This window comes from Lissotriton helveticus, chromosome 10 (assembly GCF_964261635.1).
Source record: "Lissotriton helveticus chromosome 10, aLisHel1.1, whole genome shotgun sequence".
NCBI lineage: Eukaryota > Metazoa > Chordata > Amphibia > Caudata > Salamandridae > Lissotriton > Lissotriton helveticus.
Window position 1 is genome coordinate 1,011,534,672 of NC_136071.1, and position 22,522 is coordinate 1,011,557,193.

Genomic DNA, 22,522 nt, shown 5'->3' on the forward strand with positions numbered 1-22,522 from the left:
AAGCTGGATGATCAGGAGGGGCGCTCGAGACGCAACAATGTTCGTATTCTTGGAGTGCCGGAGTCGGAGGGTAAGCGAGCGATGGATTTATACGTCGAAGAACTGATCAAGACCAAGCTACAGCCCAAAGGACTGTCGCATTTCTTTTCAGTGGAAAGAGCACACAGAGTACCAGGCGGCGCACCAAAACCCGGGGCGGCACCGAGGCCGGTGCTGGCCAGGCTGTTTAATTTCAGAGACAGGGATGCAATCCTTCAAACGGCAAGGACCTCACCGCCAATCAAGATACAAAACTCAACGATTGCCTTCTTTCCGGATTACACGGCTGAAGTGTCCTGTCGCCGGAAAACTTTCTTGGATGTGAAGAAAGCGTTGAGAGCGAAAGAGCTGCCCTATTCGATGCTGTTCCCGGCAAGATTGAGAGTAGAAGCCAATAACAAGACATGGTTTTTTGACACACCTGAAGCTGTGCAAGACTGGTTGGAGGGGTGGCGACAAGTAGGAACACCACGTCGTACCGGCAGGAGTCAAAGGAATCAGGTGGGCTCAGACACGCAGGCATCGGAGCAGAACACTCTGGAAAACCCGTTAGAGGCAGGATCGGTGGACGGCGATCAGAGACCAGAATCCTGAGGACCCGGTTCTCGCAACAAAAAACAGTTGTCCTTTTGATAAGACAGGCGTAATGCCCTTGAGTTCTGGACAGGGAGAAGCTAAGGAGGGCAGGAGAGGCCGCTGCCTTGACGGAACTCCTACCCCAACAAGCAAGTACTCTGGTTTAGGGCAGGGATGAGCACTCTGCTACGTTGGGGAGGCGGGTGGTTCTATGTCCGTGGAGCAGGGAGGCAGGGAGAGGGGTTGGGGAGGAGGACCTAATGGTTGTTGTTCAAGTTACACACATTACGGCAGGCTACGACAGAGCGTACATATGCACCACTCCACAGGGAAGCGGATTTATCGTACTGATGGAAATGAAATGGCAGGTCACACTCAGAACACCTCATTATGAAACAACACTTACAATCCACCGCACATAGTGGTACAATGCAAAAAATCACAGTTCAACCTCTACGAATACTAACCTAATGTAAGGGGATTGGGAGACAAAATCAAACGAGGACTGGTAATGCAGGCTATCAAGCGACAAGGCCTAGCATTGGTCCTATTACAGGAGACACATCTCACTGGTCGAGCACACCAGGCACTAGATAGACGAGGCTACGGAATAGCAGCACACTCCGAATTTACCTCAGGCTCTAGAGGGACAGGTATCCTGCTGAAGAAGTCCTCCCCTTTCATTCTCTTACAGACCAGGGTGGACGATCCGGGACATTTTGCGGCGGTTCATAGACAATGGGAAGGCCGACTCCTGAACGTTGTGTCGGTTTATGTACCGCCAGAACTACACTCAGTTGCCCTGCCAGCACTGGGAGAGTTCCTGTTGAATCTCCCAGCGGGAGACACCATCGTTGGGGGGGTGACTTTAACTCAATAGTAGATTCAGCACTAGACAAATTCCCGATACGGACCCAGGCATCCGGTCCTTCCGGACCCCGGGGTTTCTTAGAAGCAATGGGTCTAGCGGATATTTGGAGGCACAAGCACCCCACCACGAAACACTACACCTATCATTCGGCAGTTCACAATAGTTTGTCCCGAATCGACTATTTCTTGATGCTCTGGGACGGTATGCACAACGTAGACACCCATAGATATATTGCCCAGAGGCATATCTGACCACTCTCTGATAGTATTGACTCTCTCCAGTAAGGGAAAGACTCGTAAAAGAATCTACCCCATCTACCCTAATTATCTGAAGATTCCCAAAATTAAAAAGGACCTCAAAACAACGACTAAATATTACTTTGACGAAAACGAGGCGTCGGTGACATCTCCCTCAATTCTTTGGGAAGCTTACAAAATGGTCCTCCGGGGACAAGCAATAGCCTCCATAGCTGGGTACAAAAAGTCACAACAGCAGGAACGCTCTGAACTAGAACTATCATTGCACACAGCGAACATGGCCCATATGGCTGATCCCACGGAGAACTCCGCGCACACTCTGCAATTGCGCCAGCAGCAATATAAGGAACATCTTAGGCTACGAGTAGTAGACACTATCTCGGCCACGGCACATAGAGTATATGATGTGGGTGAAAAGGCCGGAAAGATGCTAGCGTGGTTGGACAAAAAAGGGGGGGGCGCTAGAGGCATACAGCAATTGCACACAAGAGAGGGAACAATTCACACGCGCCCTGAGGAGATTGTGCGCGCATTGGCGGAACACTTTGAAGCAGTCTACACCCCAGATAGGGCGGTCACGGAGAGTGCTGCACTGGACTCCCTCAGACACATAGTTACTCGGACACTTCCGCCAGATGCGGTCAAGGACCTGGATTCGGACCTCACGGTCGAAGAAATACAGCTTGCTATACATGCATTACAATCCGGAAAAACCCTGGGCCCGAACGGGATCCCCATAGAATGGTATAAGCTCATGTCCGACACGCTTAGCCCTCCGCTACGGGCAATGTACACAGAGAGCCAATCAAACGTGGAACTCCCGTTAGACCAAAGAACCGCGACGATAGTAGCAATCCCAAAACCCGGTAAGCCATCGACGGACTGCTCATCTTACCGCCCGATCTCTCTTCTTAACGCTGAAGCAAAAATCCTCGCGAAACTTCTAGCTAGTAGACTGATGACCCATCTTCCGCTGCTGATACACCCAGACCAATCGGGTTTCATGCCCAACAGGAACACTGCTCTCAATCTCAGGCGGGTACATGGCATCCTGGCTCGGGCCCCATTACTATCAGAGCCGGCAGTGATCCTTTCACTAGACGCTAAGATGGCGTTCGACATGGTAGAGTGGGGACACCTCTTCGCAGTCCTGTCACACATGGGCTTTGGCCCTAAAAACATCGCCTGGATACGCCTCCTGTACGCCAAACCGGTAGCTCAGATCACAGCTAATGGCCACATTTCCCACATAATCCAGCTGGCGAGAGGCACCCGTCAGGGCTGTCCCCTGTCGCCCTTGCTGTTTGCTCTTGTCTTGGAGCCTCTAGCGACGCTAATAAGGTCGACTCCCTTACAGAGGGGGATTAGCTGGAAGGAGGGTTGGGGAAGATCGTGTATCGCTCTACGCCGACGATATGTTGGTATACTTGACGGATCCAGACAGGAGCATACCGGCACTCCTCGCTCTCTGCGATGCCCACGGAAGAACGTCGGGCTACACCTTAAATTGGTCGAAATCTGTACTCTATATCCTGAGAGGACCAGAGCACTCCCTCCGGGCAGACTGCCCACTTGTACGCGCCACGGGCTCCTTTAAGTATCTAGGCATATATATCACAGACAGTCCAACGGACTTCTTTGAAAAAAAACTGAAACCACCCCTGGAACGTCTGCGGAGCGACGTGAAACACTGGGCATCACTGCCCCTAACACTCCTTGGCAGAGCAGCACTCTACAAAATGAAGGCTCTCCCGAGATTTCTATACGCGCTGGAGAACACCCCATATCCGGTCTTGCCATGATACTTTCAGCAAGTAACGGCTATGGTGTCCAGCCTATTGTGGAGCAACCGCCCAGCACGCATTGCACATGTTAAACTAAACAGAAGTTGGTATGAGGGAGGGATTGCACTGCCAAACCTGCAAATGTATTATTGGGCAGCGCAACTTAAGACTATTAACCAATGGCTTCATGCACCTCAGGAGGATCCAGCCTATATGGCTGGCAGGACACAATTAGGCACGGACAGCATGTTGGCGGTACTCTATAAAAAAGGCCAAGCAGCAAAACTGATAGGACCCACGAAGCACACGACCACGATATGGCATGCAGCGCAGGCGAAACTGGGTTGGAAGGGAATAATTACTAAACTCACCCCGCTCTGGGACACCAAGGCACTGGGACAACTGAGGTGTAGCAAGGGGTTTTCACAGTAGGACAGCATTGGAATATCCACAGTAGGAGACTTGTGGGACAAGGGAACGGTGATCCCATTCTCCATACTCCAGCAACAATATAACTTAGGACCGAACGAAACTTACAGATATGTACAGATCAGGCACGCATTGCTACAGGCCATACTGCCCGATACCGACGTTCCGGAATCCTCTCCGCTAGAAGACAGATTACTCACTGATTATATGCAACATGGGGCTATCTCCCTTATCTACCGAAAATTGACTAATAACATATCAGACCCTACACTGAAATTACGAGAGAGATGGGTAGAGGAAGTGGGTGACATGGATGATACGGTATGGAATGAGGCACTGGCGTCCCCAAGGGAGGTGGGATTTTCAGCTAAATTCAGACTGGTACAACTCAAAATCTTACACAGGATATATTACACTAGGACCACTCTCCACAAGTTGCAACGAGCGCCACATCCCTATTGTCTTCGTGGATGCGGAGAGGCAGGAACACTACTCCACACCCTCTGGGAATGCCCATTAGTAACCGATTACTGGAGACAATTAATGCGCACTATTTCGCAAACACTCAAGGTTTCTCTGACACCAGGGCCACGCAGATGTGTTTTGAACATTTGGGAGCCGAGTGACTTATCCAGGTATGGTCAAATATGGGGCACATTGGGCATCATGGTGGCAAAGAGAGATATAGCACAGAAGTGGGGCGCGTCAGAACTACCTACTTTGTCGCTGTGGTGTAAGAACATGGACATGCTTATGATCACTGAACGTGCAGTGTATGCGGCCAGGGCTAGCCCTCGCAAATGGAATAAGGTGTGGACTCCGTGAAATGTTTACAGGGGAGACATATGTGACCCATTGCCAGAAGACGATGTTTCCAGCTCAGATGAGGAGGAAAGGGGGGATTAGGAAGAGTATTAAGAGGTAGCGGACCTGCGAAACATGGCTAGTGATATTTCGCTAATGATAATGTAATGTGGAATTTCAAGTGTAAGTGCCAGCTTATGTAAATTCTTACAGTACTATTGTCATATTGAATGTCAACGTGTATGTTTGTTACACTGAAAAATAATGAAAATTGTTTAAAAAAAAATTGTAGACAAGCCTTTAGATGGAGAGAATCTCTTCGGTAAACATATTGATGATGCTCTCCAGAGAATCAAGGCGGACGCGGACACAGCGCGGCGGTCTCTTCAACAGGGCAGTTTCCAGTCCTTTCGGAAGAGAGGGTCTAGAGGCCAATACAACCAAAGGTCTTCGTACCAGTCCAACAGGTACCAGCCTTACAGTCAGCAAGGATATCGACAGATTTCCAGTAACCAGCAATATCGTTCCTCAAACCCCTCTTACCACCAGCAATCCAGGGGAAAGAATGCTGCGAGGGGAAAAGCGCAGCAATCCAATAGACGACAGTGACTTCATCAAGGCGCCCGCCACTTGGGCGGACATCGGCAACAACCATTATCTCTCTCTCTTTTCACAACAATGGCTGTCGATAACAGACAGATGGGTACTGGACGTAATTCATCAAGACCATACCCTGGAATTTTTGCAGAAGCCCCCAAATCGACCTCCTGTTTACAGACGGCAACAACATCTCTCAGCTCTCAAAGCAGAAGTATTATCTCTGATAGCAAAAGGGGCAATAGAGGAAGTTGCGTTTCCTCAGCGAGGGAAAGGCATTTACTCACATTTCTTTCTGATAAAGAAAAAACAAACATAAAAATGGAGGCAGGTAATGGACCTGAGAGGTCTGAACCAATTCATCAAGAAAATTCCCTTTCACATGCTATCCCTTCAAGAAATGATCTTGCTCTTACGCAAAGGAGATTTCATGGCATCCCTGGACTTTTTTAGATGCTTATTTCCATATTCTGATTCATGTACATCACAGAAAATATCTGTGTTTCGTAGTGGAAGGGCGCCACTACCAATTCAAAGTGTTGCCCTTTCGACTAAAATCGGCTCCAAGGGTCTTTACAAAATGCATGGCACCAGTAGCAGCTCACCTGAGGCTACAGGGACACCAAATTTTCCCATATCTGGACGATTGGCTTATAAAAGGATCGTCTTACAAGTAAGTCCAGATCTCCCTACAATGCTGCATGGATCTCTTTTATTGCCTGGGCCTGCGAATCAACCTGGAAAAGTTGTCCCTTGTTCCATCGCAATCCCTTCAATTCCTGGGAGTTATGCTTCGCACGAGGGAAGCAAAAGCCTATCCATCAGAGGAGCAAACTCAGAAAATCTTAAATCTGCCATCAATCCTGCAGTCAAAAAAGTACACTTCCGTGAGAGTATTCAAGTCCTTGTTGGGGATGATGTCTTCCTGTATCCCATTGCTTCCAAATTGCTGACTGCACATGAGACCTTTACAGGAACTCCTAGACAAACAATGGATACAATCCTAGGGATCCTTCGAAGATTGGATCACCATTTCTCCTCGGATTCGAGAAGCCCTGTCATGGCGGAAGATCAGAAAACACCCCAGTTACGTAATGTCAGATGCCTCACTTCAAGGCTGGGGGCACATCTCCAAGACCTCGAAATACAAGGTCATTGGTCCGAACAAGAAGCTCAACTGCATATCAACATGTTGGAACTGAAAGTAGTATTCCTGGGTTTACAAGCTTTGCTCCACAGGATACACAATTCTATAGTAATGGTCAGAACGGAGAGTACAACGACAATGTTCTACCTCTTAAAACAAGGAGGCACAAGATCAAAGCTTCTATCGGCACAGGAGATTTGGAGATGGCTACTACTTCACAACATCTCTCTTCAAGTGCAACACATTCCAGGGATAAGCAACACAAGGGCGGATACCCTGAGCAGATCAGCTAGTGTTTCTCACGTATGGGAGCTAGCTCAAAATCAACTCCTAAGAGTGTTTCGTAGGTGGGGCACACCATCGTTGGATCTGTTTGCAAATCGGCACAACTCAAAATGCAAACACTTCGCAAGCAGGTTCCCTCAGGCGGGATCATGGGGCAATGCGCTGCATCTGCGTTGGACGGGAATGTTCGCATATGCATTTCCTCCATTCCCTCTGATATCAAGATTACTTCTTCGGAAAATGAGGTCAAAACCATACCACTTAATTCTGATAGCCCCATCTTGGCCGAGGCAAGCTTGGTTCTCTGAGTTTCTTCAGTTGTCAATAGGTCCCAGAATTCAGTTTCCGATATCACAGGATCGGATCTCCATGAACAACAGACAAATTCTCCACCCAAATTTGACATCGCTGAATTTATCAGCCTGAAACCTCACGAACATGAATTCGGAACCTTAAACATCTCTCAGGAATGCCAGGATATACTTTCTCAATCTCGTGCAATCACAACAAACAAGACATATAGAGCAAAATGGAAGAGATTTTGCCAGTGGTGTGCATCTCGGGCTCTACATCCTTTTACTGCCTCTCCGGAACAAATCCTCCCATATCTTTTGCATTTGTCCAAAGCAGATCTCCCTCAAGCGTCCTTAAAGGTACACTTGGCAGCAATTTCAAGATATAGAAGGGTTCCTAATCAACCATCGCTTTGGTCACAAAGAGTGATAAAAGAATTTCTCAAAGGACTTTTTAGAGTGATTCCCCAGATTCAGCATCCACTGGTACCAGGGCACCTCAATGCGGTTTTAACACAGCTCATGAAACCACCGTTTGAACCGGTGCATAAAGCGGACGTACAGTTCATATCTTGGAACACGGCTTTGCTGTTGGCCCTTACGTCAGCTAGGAGGGTCAGCGAGATTCAAGCCTTCTCAATTGCAGAACCATTTCTTTAGTTTCGGCAGGACAAACTAATTCTGAGAACGAATCCAAAATTCATTCCTAAGGTTCCTGCAATCATTCATCTCAATGAACCTGTAGTGTTGCCTACTTTTTTTTTTTTATCCTACTACAGAAGCGGAGTGAGCCCTACACTCTCTGGACATTAAATGATGTTTGAAGTTCTACATTGACAGAACAAAATAGTTTCGGAAAACAAAGCAGCTATTTGTAGCCTTTTCTGGACCGAGGAAACGCCTAGCTTCATCCAGATCAAGTATCTCAAGATGGATAACATTGGCCATTCTTAAATGTCACGAGAATGCTGGAAAGCCTCTACGCTCCAGAGTGCACGCTCATTCCACTGGAAAGATGGCGACTTCAGCTGCTCTGTTCGCAGGCGTGTCACTTCCAGACATCTGTAGAGCAGCGACATGGAAAAGCGTACACACCCTCACTAGACACTATTGTCTAGATACTGCATGGAAGGAGGATGCAGCAGTGGGACAAGCAGTTCTTCGATGCTTATTTCAATAAGGTATTTTTCAAACTATATTAACAAAGTATAGATATATGTATATGTATGTATGCACTATATTTGCCCTTTTCTGTGAATTTTATCTTTCCATATATATTCCTAGCAGGGACTGTTTATTGATACTGGATGGCGTCCAGGGTTTCATATATACCAATGTTTAGGAGCAGAGCCCAGAGATATTAGGATTCTATCCTGGAAACGCAAATGGGTATGTGTACTGATCTCTTCTCTGATACAAGCATGTGAATCTATGAAAGATTCAATACTGGAGAAAAAACTAGTTACTTACCTGTATACTATGGTTCTCCAGTATTATCTTTCATAGATTTACATGCGGCCCGCCCGCCTGCCTCCCCATTTCTCTGGTAGAACATTTTACCACTGCATATATCCTTGTCTCTCACTTGGGGCTGGAAATCTGAGGTAGGATAGCTCTGCTGGGGTGTGTGATGTCAGGGCTGGCAGCTGATTGGCTGAGTTTTAGACCAAACAATAATGAGGTCTGTTTACCAAATAATGTGATTCCCTATGGGATTTTCTATTCAGTTTTTCTCTGTGATACTGCTGTGGTCATTCTGTTACCGTGAGACTCCCACCGTGACGACGGGGAAGATACAAGCATGTGAATCTATGAAAGATAATACTGGAGAACCATAGTGTACAGGTAAGTAACTAGTTTTTTATTGTAGCCCTGCGAACACTACTTAATGTGTACCTGATAGAGGTATTTCTCTTTGGTTACTAACAATCCCATATGGGATTGTTAGTCAGGGGCACTGTGAAAACAGCAATAACTTTAGTTCCTTATTCACAGTATCGCACAAACTGAATTAAGAAGAATTAACACTTTTAAGTTAAAAGTATAACTACAGGAACAATCTGTTTCTCAGTACATATGAAAACAACTACACAGAAGATAATAAAAACAGCAATAAGACCAGTAATCAATAGCAAGAATAAAATTAACATTTCTATCTTTGCTAGAATATCATTAAATGTTAGCTAGAACCGAACACCCTGATGCCTCAGTCTATGCACTATACTATGAGAGCATGATAGGTAGAACGACGTGCAGTTAGAGTTTCTTAGGCAGAAAATCACGCACTGCATATCCTGACAGCAAAGGCTGTCTTTATCAGTAGAGGTGTGAAGACCGTGTTCCCCGCGAAAGGTGAACACCCACTACAGTAGCAGTCAGTCGGTCTTCATCCGGGACTTAGCTTTATCAGCTTTAGTCTTCATGCAACGTGCATCATCTGCGAAGTGTGCTGACAGCAGGTGTGACAGTCTCTGGCAGAATCCCAGGCAAAAATCTGGGCAAAGGACCTTTCCTGACAAATGGCAGTCCTTATATTGGAAATCTGATCAGAAATTGGAATTTATAGCTTACGTTTAGGAATGTCTGACATAGATTATGTGCATCAAGGTATGCATCCCAAACATTTCCGTATGAACATATAAGGCAAAATAATGTCAATCCAGACTACATTATTCTGGTCCTATGTCTGTATGTGTTCTTATCTAACCTAGACATGATGAGGAGTAGATATTTGATCCAGGCAAATGTAGCATTCAATATTATATCTGTCATTAATCGAAGGAGTTTGAATTCCATACAAAAATTAAGTCTGATGGTAGAAATATAGACTAGGCCAATTCACCACAATTCTCAGCCTACAGCAAGGACTTCATCGGCCCAAAAATTCAAATTTCTCTCACTTGGTGCTTCTCCCTCCCAAACCAATGGCTTCAGCCAGACCCCATCCATCAGCTATCCAGCTTAGAGAGGAATTCGGCAGATACAGCCATACAACTTTGCCCTACTGGTAGATTTTTACTTCCATTTAAGCGTCTAAGTTGGAAGGTAAACTTGATTAGTGTATTCAACTCTTGGACAATTTCAGTTGCATCTATCTCCTGGTCAGCCACGAGTCGTGACATCTGATTGGCGCTTTTCTTTTTAAATAAATTGATCTTGCATTTTTGTGCTTTTTGTCATTTTGGTGTCATTTTACCTATTACATTTTTCTCAATTTTTATAAATTGGTAGTGGGATTTTCTTTGTGTTTTGACAGTTTTACTGTTTTGTTACTGCTAAATAAACATTGTTCCACGTTAAACCTGTCTGCTCTGTGCCATAGCTACCAGGTGGTGAGCCCATGTTATTTATTGAAACTGAGTTTTTGCCTTAACACATTTGTGGCCATATTCTTTGCGGTGTACTCCCATCCACCTCAATTAATGATCCACTTTCTTACACTAACATACATGTATTTGTGTGGAGATCCAGTCTTGTGTTGGGAACATGTGGGTCTTAGCTGCATAAGACAGAAACATGCTACTGGCTATAGTAACCCTTTCTCCAAATCTGTAGCGTATGCTTTTACCATTGTGCTCCTGCTACTCCGGCTCCGCTCCAGGACTTATACTTTAACCTTTTTTGTTAACTTTAGTTGCACCTGAAAATGAGGCATACATTGGCTGGACTTATTTGGCTCAGGTGACAGATGTTTAAATACATTGCTTGGTATTTCTCATTTTGACTCTGACAGCAGGTTACAATAGCATTTTTGTGTATCACAACAAGTTGATAATGCGAAAATAGCTGGTGATTAAATGACATTTGCCTTGGTACAAATCAATTCATTTGTGACACATCTAAAATATTGGAGTTTTGCCTTTGGAACATGTTTATTACCTTTTTAAGCACATGCATGCTCTCCAGTATTGTTTCCAAAACATTCTACGGACAAACTGGTAAAGCGAACAACTCTGTTTTGTTCTTTGCAGAGGCTGCAAAAAATCCAAAGGACCTGACACCATGGTTTAACCTTTTTGCCGACTTGGACCCTTTATCCAACCCTGATGCTGTTGGGAAAACTGATAGAGAACATGAAAAGCTGAATGCTTGAGTAACCATCTCGTAACGAGAAATCGATCCTACACCTCGCATCCTCATATTTTTTTTGTATATTTGTTCAATTCAGCAAATTAGCATGTGTGCTTAAATGAAGTATGTGCGATAGCATTAAACCTCTAGGGTTAAACCATTAATGTATTAATAACTGCAATCTTATAAAATTGGGGACCTTCTCTACACTGGAAAATGAAAAAGCTAAAGTTTGAAAATTTTGAGTTGGAGTCCTCACAAAATCATTATACATGCTGGAATACGATTCTTCATGTGGTGTCACAGATGACTTGAAAGAAAAGAAAATATTGAATTTATTGTTTGTAGTACTGCAATTCCTCAATCATCACTTTGGGGTTTCGAGGCAAGCTAAATATCTGACCTTTACCTTAAATAACTGCTTCTAAATAAAAATCAAATCATGACAGTTTATGCTACGATTTATATGTAAAATGATTTGTCTTTAGAAGTGGCTATAAGTTAGCAATCCTAGTAGTGTCATCTGTGAGCAAACTTTAATTGCACTAAATAAGACCAAAATTGTACTGATATTTCATCTGTAAAGAAATTACAGGTTCATGACAAACGTCTCGTATTTAAAATCATCTTCTGTCAAGTGTCACCTGAAAAGCATTTTTTTAATTTCTCTCATTACGCGCTGTCGTAAGTCTTTAATAAAAGATTTTAACAAATTGTTTTCTGCAAATATCTAAATTGTACCATGTGGTTTGAACATAGTTTGATACTCAACGTTTCATGTTTCTCCTCCATGATATTGATTTTTTTTTTTTTAACAATGGAGTATATGATGTGATTTAGGGCCAAATGTACGACCATTTAGCATGCCCAAAATCAGTAGCAAAATGATTTGGGCATGCTAAAATGGCTGTTTGCCATCTACAAAAGCCACTCGCAATTGCCCAAATAAATTTGCGACTAAATACCGACATGCAAAAATTGTCCATGCAATTTGCGACTACCAAATTGCGTATCGCAATTTGCAAGTTGCTAAATAGCATATACATAACAATCGCAAATTGTGAAAACATGCAAAAATTCAAAATGGCGCATGCAATTTACCACTAACCAGCAACAGGTGGTAATCAGGTACAGCCTATAAAAAGACACCCAGAATTTCCACAATGGCTGCCCTGTATTGGCTGGCAAGGAGGAGTTGGACAATGGCGGCATGGCAGAGGAGAAGACAGGAGAGGATATTCAGAGTCAGGCTGACATTATTGGATAAGACTGAAGAGGAGATATATGATCAGTACAGGCTAAGTAGCAAGGGCATACTAAAGCTCATCGACATCTTGAAGCCACAACTTTAGAATAGTAGCATGCGCAGCAATGCTATTCCCACACATGTGCAGGTTTTGTGCTCCCTCTACCTCTTGGCCTCTGGTAGTTACCAGAATGTCATAGCAGTGGCTGGTGGTACATCTCAAAGTGCCCTATCGCGTTTCTTCCACCACTTCCTAGACGCAATGCTACAACACATACACCGACACATATACATGCGCCCTGACAATCAGGAATTAGACCAGACTAAATTGGATTTCTACAGGTTAGCAAGATTACCACAGGTAATAGGCTTCATAGATGGGATACGTGCCCATATGTCCACCATCCCGCATAGAATACATTTTTCGTAATAGAAAAAGTACACATTCCCTCAATATGCAAATGGTGTGTAATGCAAAGAACATCATAACCGATATTGTAGCCAAATGTCCAGGAAGCACCCATGATGCATTCATTTTCCTGCACAGTGGCCTACATCAAAGGTTCGAAAGAGGTGACTTTGATGATGGATACCTCCTAGGTAATTTTATCACCTGTTCCCAAAATTGTTAATGTAATAGTATGTTTGTTAGTATTCAACATCTACATGATATGTCTCACAACAGGTGACAGTGCGTATACTCTGCGTCCGTGGATCCTCACACTGTACCTGTTGCCCACCAACTTCCATGAAAGGAGGTACAACAGGGCACACAGGCGCACCAGGACAGTGATAGACCATACTTTCGGAATACTCAAATCGCGCTTTAGATGCCTACATAAGAGTGGGGGAGCTATGCAGTATGCGGCAGAGACAGTCTGTGTAATTGTGGCAACATGTGCAATGCTGCACAACATGGCCTGCATGGGTGGACTGCCCATGGATGTGTCTGACACCGAGGATGGTGGACCGGGACCACCTGCCCAACAACTAAGGGATGGCAGCGCTGCAGCAGAGTGGAGGAGGCGCACGGACCAGATTGCAAACAACTATTTCTGAAAGGTACTTACACACAAGCTAGTCACTCAGCTGAACAAGTCATTAGTAATTGTGGATGCAAATGGGTGTTTAATTTTCACACATCCATCTGTGAAGTAGGACTACATGTCCACAGTAACCTTATTAAAATAACATTTCTGGTAAAATAAATGGGTTGCGTCACCAATGGAAAATAACTAATATCAATGTAGGAGATTAGGGTAAAAGTGAAATGTAATTTTCGGCCCCTCCGTGCGGCCTTGCCAGAGGTGCCACTAGCCATCCCTACATTGCTGCTACTGCTTCTGCGCAACATATGTTCCGCTGTGGCTGACATGCTGCTCCTGCTTGACAACTCACTGCCAGTGCAACCAAGTCCTACATCCCCAAGTAACTGATTTGTCTGCAGTGGTGATTTTCTCCAAACCAAGCGCAACATCTCCGCTGTAGTGCACATTTATACTTGTAGGACAAGTGTGCGCTGACTCTGCCTATTTGTGGCATGTGCCAGCCTGTTTATTGCCCTTGTGAGACTATTACATTTGTGTCCCCTGCTGTGCCCAATGAGCCTCTGGTTCTCTCTTTCCGCAGCTAACTCCTTGGCCAAGTGTGCCACGGTGCTGGTGAGGGCATCCAGTTTAGCCTCTAGTCTGGACTGGTTTTGGGCCAGTTTTGTTGTCACAATACGGAAGCCCTGTGTCATTCTCATGTTTCTTTGTTTTTTGGATCTTATTATGCTGGTGCTGGATCTGCAGCATTTCTCTGTTTATGGGATTTGACATTGGCTGACTGAATGAGCCAGTTGTGGAGATGCCTTGTGACCAACGCTGTGACTGTTTTGTTCTTGGTGCACAACGCACACGGGTGGACTGAGGGCCGGGAGGTGTGTTGTCGTGCTGCGCTACTGAGGTGGCAGTTGGTGTTGATAAGGGAGTGCTTGCAGCCTCAGTGGATGGGTTGTCAGTGGGCCTATCACCACTCGTATCGCCAGCATCCTGCCCCTCCTCAAGTTTCTCTGGCTCCTGGCTACTCGATGTGTCCCCATAGGTGTTCCCTGTTTCAAGTTGTGTGTCCATGTGACAAAAGATATGACAGATGATATTAAAAGATGTGTTTCACTGTATCCGTGTTATGATTATGTTAATCAGCTCAAGTCATTTCCTCCCTACACTCATTTTGACACAGACTACATCTCCCATGATGCAACACTTGTGTTTGTTATTTGTACATGGAAGTATGCTTGTTTTTGATTAGTATGCATGCACAGTACAGGCGTTAGTTGGGTTAGTTGGTATGCACACGTCATATGCACATTTTACACTTACCAGGAGTTATGTTTGGATGGGATGTATCCAGGGTCCCAAAGCCTGCTTTAGCTGCCCTCTCCAGGGTGGCTTCCACCATTGCCTCTGCTGGTGTCTGGTCTGCTGTTGTGTGTGGTCCACCGCCTGTCTGTTTTGCAGCTTCAAGGCGCTCTGCCACCCTCTTTTGCCCTGGAGCGTAGGTCATACCATTGTTTCTTTATATCATCGATTGTGCGTTGTACTACTCCCAGGGCATTGATCCTTCTCGGTATGCTGCGCCAGGTCCTCTATTTCTCTGTTTCAGCCAGACGGTTGGATATTCTGCCAAACAATTCCTCGTGCTGATTGCAGCATTCTTCTATCAATCTATCAGTTTCTTTTTCTGCAAACTTAAGCTTGCGCAGCCTCTGCTTGGTTCCCTTGTTAGTATCCTTGCTGCTCATTTTTGCTCTCTAAGCAGTGTCTGACTATGTTGATGCACCAGTACATGTGCTTGTTTTTGATCAGGAATTGATCTGGGCGCCACTTGATGTTTGGGGGTCCTTCAACCTAAACAGGAAGTGTTTTGTTGGGGTGGTTGAAATGTAGCTATTTTCGAGTGCTTTATTGAGAACTTCACGCTCATTCCCAAATTGCGCCCGTAAAAACGAGGTTCATATGGGTCTCGCTATTTGCGATATGACTGCTAGTCGCTATTTGCGATTGTCACAAATAGCGTTGCCAGTCAATAGCGAGTCGGAATTTGTATGGCAGAGGTGTTGGTAGATAGCATTTTGCGACTCGCTAATTGCGAGTCGCAATTTGCGAGTCGCAACATTTTAGTGGTCATACATCTGGCCCTTTGTTTCTTCAGTACACCTTTTCAATGATTCACCTGGAAAATATTTTCCACTCTGTTAGATCTGGGGGTCTCTAGTTGGCAGGGGTAGGTACCACTGTCCAAATAGGGACCCTTGCTTCTAGTCAGGGCAAGGAGATAACCCTCTGAGATAACCCCTGCTCACCCTCTAGGTAGCTTGGCACGAGCAGTCTAGGCTAACCAGAGGCAATGCGTAAAGTATTTGTACCAACACTCACAGTAACACAGTGAAAACACCACAAACTGACTCCATAACAGTTTAGAAAAATAAAGGTATTTTTAATCTAAACTACACAAGACCAAAACGACAAAAATCCAACATACACAGTTCAAGAAGATGGTTTCAAAAAGAGTTCTTAAGGTTGCGTTAAAGTTCTTCAAGTTGCGGTAAAATAAACCACAGATGCGTGAAAAGTTCACAGTTGCGTCACGTTTACTCACAGTACCTTTAGTTGCAACAAAGTTCCAAAAGCAGAAGCTGGTGCGGTGGAAAACAAGCGATGCGTTGCTCCTGAGACCCTGGGGAGGCGATGTGACAGCCCCGCTGCAGCAGCGGGCGTGTTGCGACGAATCCAGTCTGTATGGGGAGGAAGGCCACTTGTATGGATTCCGGTGCGTAGGTTCCGTAGGAAGTCTGTTCTCGCAAAGGTACGATGCGACGATCTCGTAGGCGCTGCGATGATCTCCGGGGCGACGATGCGCGGTCCAGCGGTGATCCTTTCTCTCGCAGCTCCTCGATGCGATGATTCTGCGACGACACTCGCAGCGACGTGATGCGGTCCGCAAGCAAGCGGTGCGGCGATCTCACCCAGCAATGACAGGCTCTGCGACGACACTCGCAGCGATGTTTGATTCTCCCGCACCGGTCTGGTGCGTCCCGCAAACGAAGGATGCGACGTTGCTGCGACGATCTCGACCTCCGTAGCGGCGGAAACTTCTCGCACTATCGGGGATGCGCTCCGCAAGCGAGCGATGCGACACTTTTCAGTTTCAAAAGTCTCTCAAGCTTAGTTTCAAGCTTCCCAGCACAGGTACAACTTCCAGAGGCCCCACAACTGGATCAAGCACTCTAGGAAGGACAGAACTCTCTCAGCAGAGTTCAGGGAAGCTGGGGGTGAAGTCCTTTTGTTCCTGGGACTTCAAAACAGGGAGCCAGCTCTTCTCAGGCCCTTGGAGATTCCTTCAAGACAGGGGACACAGCTCAGCAGCAAAGTCCTTCCCCTCTCCTTGGCAGCAAAGCAACAGGTCAGTCCAGCAGAGCAACAGCAGGACAATCTTCCTTCTTCAGTTTCAGCTTTCTCCTTGGCAGAGGTTCCTTCTTGATTTCCAGGATGATCTAATTTTCTGTTGTCAGGGGTCCTGTACTTATACCCCTAAAGTCTTTGTTCTCTCTGTGCATGTGGGCCCTGAGCCCGGTCTGAACCAGTTCTGGGTGTTTCCTGAGTACTTTGTTTTGCTGGCTGCTTCTTTCCTTTCAGAGTGAGGGGCAGGGTCCTCAGCCGCCCAGCAGGGGGGTGGAGCCAGCATTGTGGGGGGAAAGCCCAGCCCTGGAGCACTTTGTTGACATGATTCCTTCTCTCCTTTCACAGTGCAGGGCAGAGACATCAGACGCACCACAGGGGGTGGAGCCAGCACTGTGGGGGGCGGGCACAGTCCTATTCAGGCCCAGGGGCTAACTCCTCCCACCACTCAAGTTGCAAATGCAGTCATTCAGCCTAGTGCTGACTCATCCATCCTGCTGGGGAATTCCCCAGCCCCTGTCACTCACAAACCAGACAGTCAATACACAAACAGGCCCAGGCACACAGAAGGGTCAGACAAGAGAACAGCAACTTTCTAAAAGTGCTGTTCTCAAACACAGGATCTAAAAACAATCTTTCCTAAAAGATGTGTTATTAAATTCTGAGTTCAGGGATACTAGATACTTATGTCCTATCTTGTTCCTATGAGAAGAAATGCTGTTAACCACTGTAGCCAGCATCCCCCATGTTAATCTATGGAGCAAGATAGCCTTACAATAGTGAAAAACGAAAATGGCTGTAATTCACTACCAGAACATGTCACCTGCACTAGTACATGCTCTACCTTTTACATACACTGCTCCCTGCCCAGGGGGGTACCTTGGGCCTTCCATAGGGGTGGCTGATGTGCACAAAAAGGGAAGGGTTAGGCCTGGTCAGTGGGGACACTGACCAGGAGGACATGGCAGTTCTAAACTGCCCATAGGCACTGCAGTGGCAGGCCTGAGACACCATTTTAGAGCTACTCCTGTGGGTGGCACAATCAGTGCTGCAGGCCCACTAGTAGCATTTGTCATCACCAGCCCTGGCACACCCAGTGCACATTACTAGGGACTTCATGGTGATACAAATATGCCAAACATGTATATCCAATCAGAATAACACTTTACATAGAGAGCATATGCACTTTAGCACTGATCAGCAGTGGTAAAGTGCGCAGAGTCCTATTGCCAACTGCCGCGGGTCAGGAAAAATAAGGGAGGAAGAAGCAAAAAGTTTGAGGATGACCCTGCAAGAAGGGCCAGTTCCAACACAACCCCCTTCCAGCCTAAAGCCAGGGTAGACCAAACGATGCCTCGAAGGGATTCCCTGCTTAAGGCGATAGAACACGGAAACTGGCCCACACAGCAGGGCAGTCCTGTTCTACGCCGTCCTAATCCCAGTTCAATCACTCTATCCATACTCTCAGGGTCCACCATGCCAATCCATGTGGAACCCTTCTCCTCACCTGTGGACACCACCTGTGCGGCACCTAGCCTTAATTTCCTCACAGGTGTGTCCCAACAGACCGACAGCAAGCCACAGTGACCACCAACAGTGATCGGGGATGAGACCCAGGCCTCATGCCTCTCAGGGCGCTCAAACCTCTGTGGCGTCAGAGGGTGGGGGACAGTAGCCCCAGGTGCTTGGCACCCTTTGTCCACTCCCTCTCTTGTCAGGTCAGGACTGACACTCTGGCACTGACCCACCAGTCCTGGACCTGTATCCAGCGGCTGGACAGGAGGCTGTGGTGGGCTTCCCCGCACCCGGTCCTCCTCTTCCTTGGGGCTCTGTACCCTCCCACCTGGAGTGGTACCCCCTTCTAGAATAGCCAGGGCACCTGTGGCAGGTGTCCCGCACCATTCATCCACCAGTTCAGGGGTGCTATCCTGCAACTGGTTTTCCAGGTCAGGGGGGATACCCCGGGCCTGGCCCTCAAACCTAGGCTCCCAAGCCTCCAGGTCAGACAACACCTGAACCTGGCTTCCCCACCCAGGGACTAACCCCTGCAGTGGAACACTTGCCTGGCGCACCAGGACTTCACTCACTGAGGTGCCTATACTGGTAGACAGTACCCACCTGGCCAACACAACGGTGTGGCCCAGTCCACCCCCAGGGTGAGACTCCTGCCCTCCTTCCAGGGGCAACCCTGTCCACCAAGACAACCAAGAACTCAACTTTCCTACCAGTTCAGGACCTCCCTCCAGCAACTGGTCTCCCAACCGAGGGTTTAACCCCTCAGGTTGTACCGGGGTCAGGGGCGAGGGCTCCCTCCCTCTGCACCCCCTTCCAGAGCGCTGCACCCTCCCTACTGGAGGGGTACCCCTGGGAACCATATTGGTCAGGACACTGGTTACAGATGTCCTTCCTTCCAGGTCAGGCAAATCCTGAACCTGATCTCCCAACCCAGGGACCAAAACCTGCGGTTGTGCATTTGCCTGGCACACCAGGACTTCTGGGGACTCACATAGTACCCCCTTGAGGGTGACACACAACTCATGGGTCCTGTGACAGTCTGCCTGGCGCAGATCTCCCGACCCCTGTCCACCTGACAGCGCGGGAAGATCCCCCAGGACAGAAGGGAGGTCACCATGGTCACTCACTGGGGACTCAGCCCTTCTGACTGGTCCCTGACCCACTGGTTCTCCCACTGGGGACTCCTTCCCCCTCTCATCCCTCAGTCTGGACTTCTGTACCCTCCCAAATGGAGCGGCACTGCCAGACACCAGAACCGATGGAGGCCTGGTTACAGGCACTCCCCGTTCACCAGACACTAGGAGATCCTCCTCAAATGGCCTACAAGTACAGTCTAGGTCCCCAACCTGGTGTTCCCTTAAGGAACCCTCCGGGCCCTGAGACTGGGTTTCGGGCACCATGGGACACACCGTCCCACACTCATTCCTTCTCCGCTGAGTCCGGACATGAGCCCCTACACCCCTCCCACTACACTGGGGCCTAACTGGGCTACACTGAACCGCTTCCACCTCACAGGTCTGGAAGATACCTAAGCCACTCCTTTTGGGATCACTCCCCAATGCCTCCTCAGACTCTCTGGAATCCACCAAGAGGTCTGCCTCCAATGCAAGCTCTCTGGGCTCAGAGAACTCACACTCCACCGGGTGTTGGCATAGCTCTGGAAAACAGGGACTTAAAATATGCTCTCCAACAAATGAATCACACAGCCCCCCACAGTTGTTAACCAAGCTACCCTTTGCCTCACCCTCCAGTGCCTCACACAAGTACCCCACACCACTCTCCTGAGACTGGCAAGACAGTATCTGACTGTCTCTGTCACACAACCCACACTCTTCTGGCTGGTCTTCACACACACACACCAAGGTTTCTACCATGGGGGAACCCCTCTCCCTGTACCTCTCATCTAGAGTCAGTAGAGTGTCCCTCCCACCACTAGGAATATGGTCCCCTGTGCCAGTCCCCCAATCTACTTCAGGGACACTGCACTCCACTGGAACTACATCATAAACCTGAACCCCCTGGTGTATGTCGACCCCCTCCCTCAAGTTAGGCGCCACATCTCTGGGTGTTTGTACCTCTCTCTCCGCACTAGTTATCATAATCATGCTGCCACCATCTGAGCTGGACTCCACCTCCAACTCAGCAAAGCTCTTTCCTTGAGCATCCCATTTTTCTTTCTGGGCTAAGGCCCAACGGATCATACCTTCCTTGCTTAGCCGGTCTAATTCTCTGCACCTTTGCTCAGCAGCAAGGAGCCACTCATCTTTCTCTTCCTCACAGTCAGAGAAGTCCTCCTCCTCAGAATCATCTGTTAGTGTTGCTTCCCAAATTCTGACCTCATGGGAATACAGGCATGCCTCAAGATCCCCCCTTGTGGAACCTCTCTCCACGGGCAGCCCCCTCTCTTTGCAAAAGGCTTTTATCTCCTCCACTGTGCAGATATACAGGTGGAAAAAGTTGACTTCCATTTTGGCAGGACTTCACTGGTGCAACACTAGCCAGAGTCTCAATATCCAAAAATACTTCCAGGAGGACACCGGAAAAAACAACAGTATGTGGTGGCGTAGTGGTCTGCACTCACTAGTGATGTACACCAATTACTGTGGGTCAAGTACAAATACAAGTTCAAATCCCACCGCCTGACCACCAATGTTAGATCTGGGGGTCTCTAGTTGGCAGGGGTAGGTACCACTGTCCAAATAGGGACCCTTGCTTCTAGTCAGGGCAAGGAGATAACCCTCTGAGATAACCCCTGCTCACCCTCTAGGTAGCTTGGCACGAGCAGTCTAGGCTAACCAGAGGCAATGCGTAAAGTATTTGTACCAACACTCACAGTAACACAGTGAAAACACCACAAACTGACTCCACAACAGTTTAGAAAAATAAAGGTATTTTTAATCTAAACTACACAAGACCAAAACGACAAAAATCCAACATACACAGTTCAAGAAGATGGTTTCAAAAAGAGTTCTTAAGGTTGCGTTAAAGTTCTTCAAGTTGCGGTAAAATAAACCACAGATGCGTGAAAAGTTCACAGTTGCGTCACGTTTACTCACAGTACCTTTAGTTGCAACAAAGTTCCAAAAGCAGAAGCTGGTGCGGTGGAAAACAAGCGATGCGTTGCTCCCGAGACCCTGGGGAGGCGATGCGACAGCCCCGCTGCAGCAGCGGGCGTGTTGCGACGAATCCGGTCTGTATGGGGAGGAAGGCCACTTGTATGGATTCCGGTGCGTAGGTTCCGTAGGAAGTCTGTTCTCGCAAAGGCACGATGCGACGATCTCGTAGGCGCTGCGATGATCTCCGGGGCGACGATGCGCGGTCCAGCGGTGATCCTTTCTCTCGCAGCTCCTCGATGCGATGATTCTGCGACGACACTCGCAGCGACGTGATGCGGTCCGCAAGCAAGCGGTGCGGCGATCTCACCCACCAACGACAGGCTCTGCGACGACACTCGCAGCGATGTTTGATTCTCCCGCACCGGTCTGGTGCGTCCCGCAAACGAAGGATGCGACGTCGCTGCGACGATCTCGACCTCCGTAGCGGCGGAAACTTCTCGCACTGTCGGGGATGCGCTCCGCAAGCGAGCGATGCGACACTTTTCAGTTTCAAAAGTCTCTCAAGCTTAGTTTCAAGCTTCCGAGCACAGGTACAACTTCCAGAGGCCCCACAACTGGATCAAGCACTCTAGGAAGGACAGAACTCTCTCAGCAGAGTTCAGGGAAGCTGGGGGTGAAGTCCTTTTGTTCCTGGGACTTCAAAACAGGGAGCCAGCTCTTCTCAGGCCCTTGGAGATTCCTTCAAGACAGGGGACACAGCTCAGCAGCAAAGTCCTTCCCCTCTCCTTGGCAGCAAAGCAACAGGTCAGTCCAGCAGAGCAACAGCAGGACAATCTTCCTTCTTCAGTTTCAGCTTTCTCCTTGGCAGAGGTTCCTTCTTGATTTCCAGGATGATCTAATTTTCTGTTGTCAGGGGTCCTGTACTTATACCCCTAAAGTCTTTGTTCTCTCTGTGCATGTGGGCCCTGAGCCCGGTCTGAACCAGTTCTGGGTGTTTCCTGAGTACTTTGTTTTGCTGGCTGCTTCTTTCCTTTCAGAGTGAGGGGCAGGGTCCTCAGCCGCCCAGCAGGGGGGTGGAGCCAGCATTGTGGGGGGAAAGCCCAGCCCTGG

At 47.6% G+C, this 22,522-nt stretch overlaps 1 protein-coding gene across 5 annotated transcripts in view; it reads left to right on the top strand.

Annotated features, from left to right (window-relative positions):
* ICA1 (islet cell autoantigen 1) overlaps positions 1-11,867 on the top strand; it is a 403,261-nt gene extending 391,394 nt beyond the window's left edge. For 3 of the 5 annotated variants that reach the window (XM_078663689.1, XM_078663692.1, XM_078663688.1), the window contains one exon: positions 11,054-11,307. In XM_078663689.1, the coding sequence (XP_078519815.1) occupies positions 11,054-11,175 (122 nt within the window). In that variant the 3' untranslated portion in view covers positions 11,176-11,307. Of the gene's footprint in view, positions 1-11,053 lie in introns of all 5 variants that reach the window. The other 2 variants (XM_078663690.1, XM_078663691.1) reach the window with 1 other exon arrangement.
* The last annotated feature ends 10,655 nt before the right edge of the window (positions 11,868-22,522 follow it).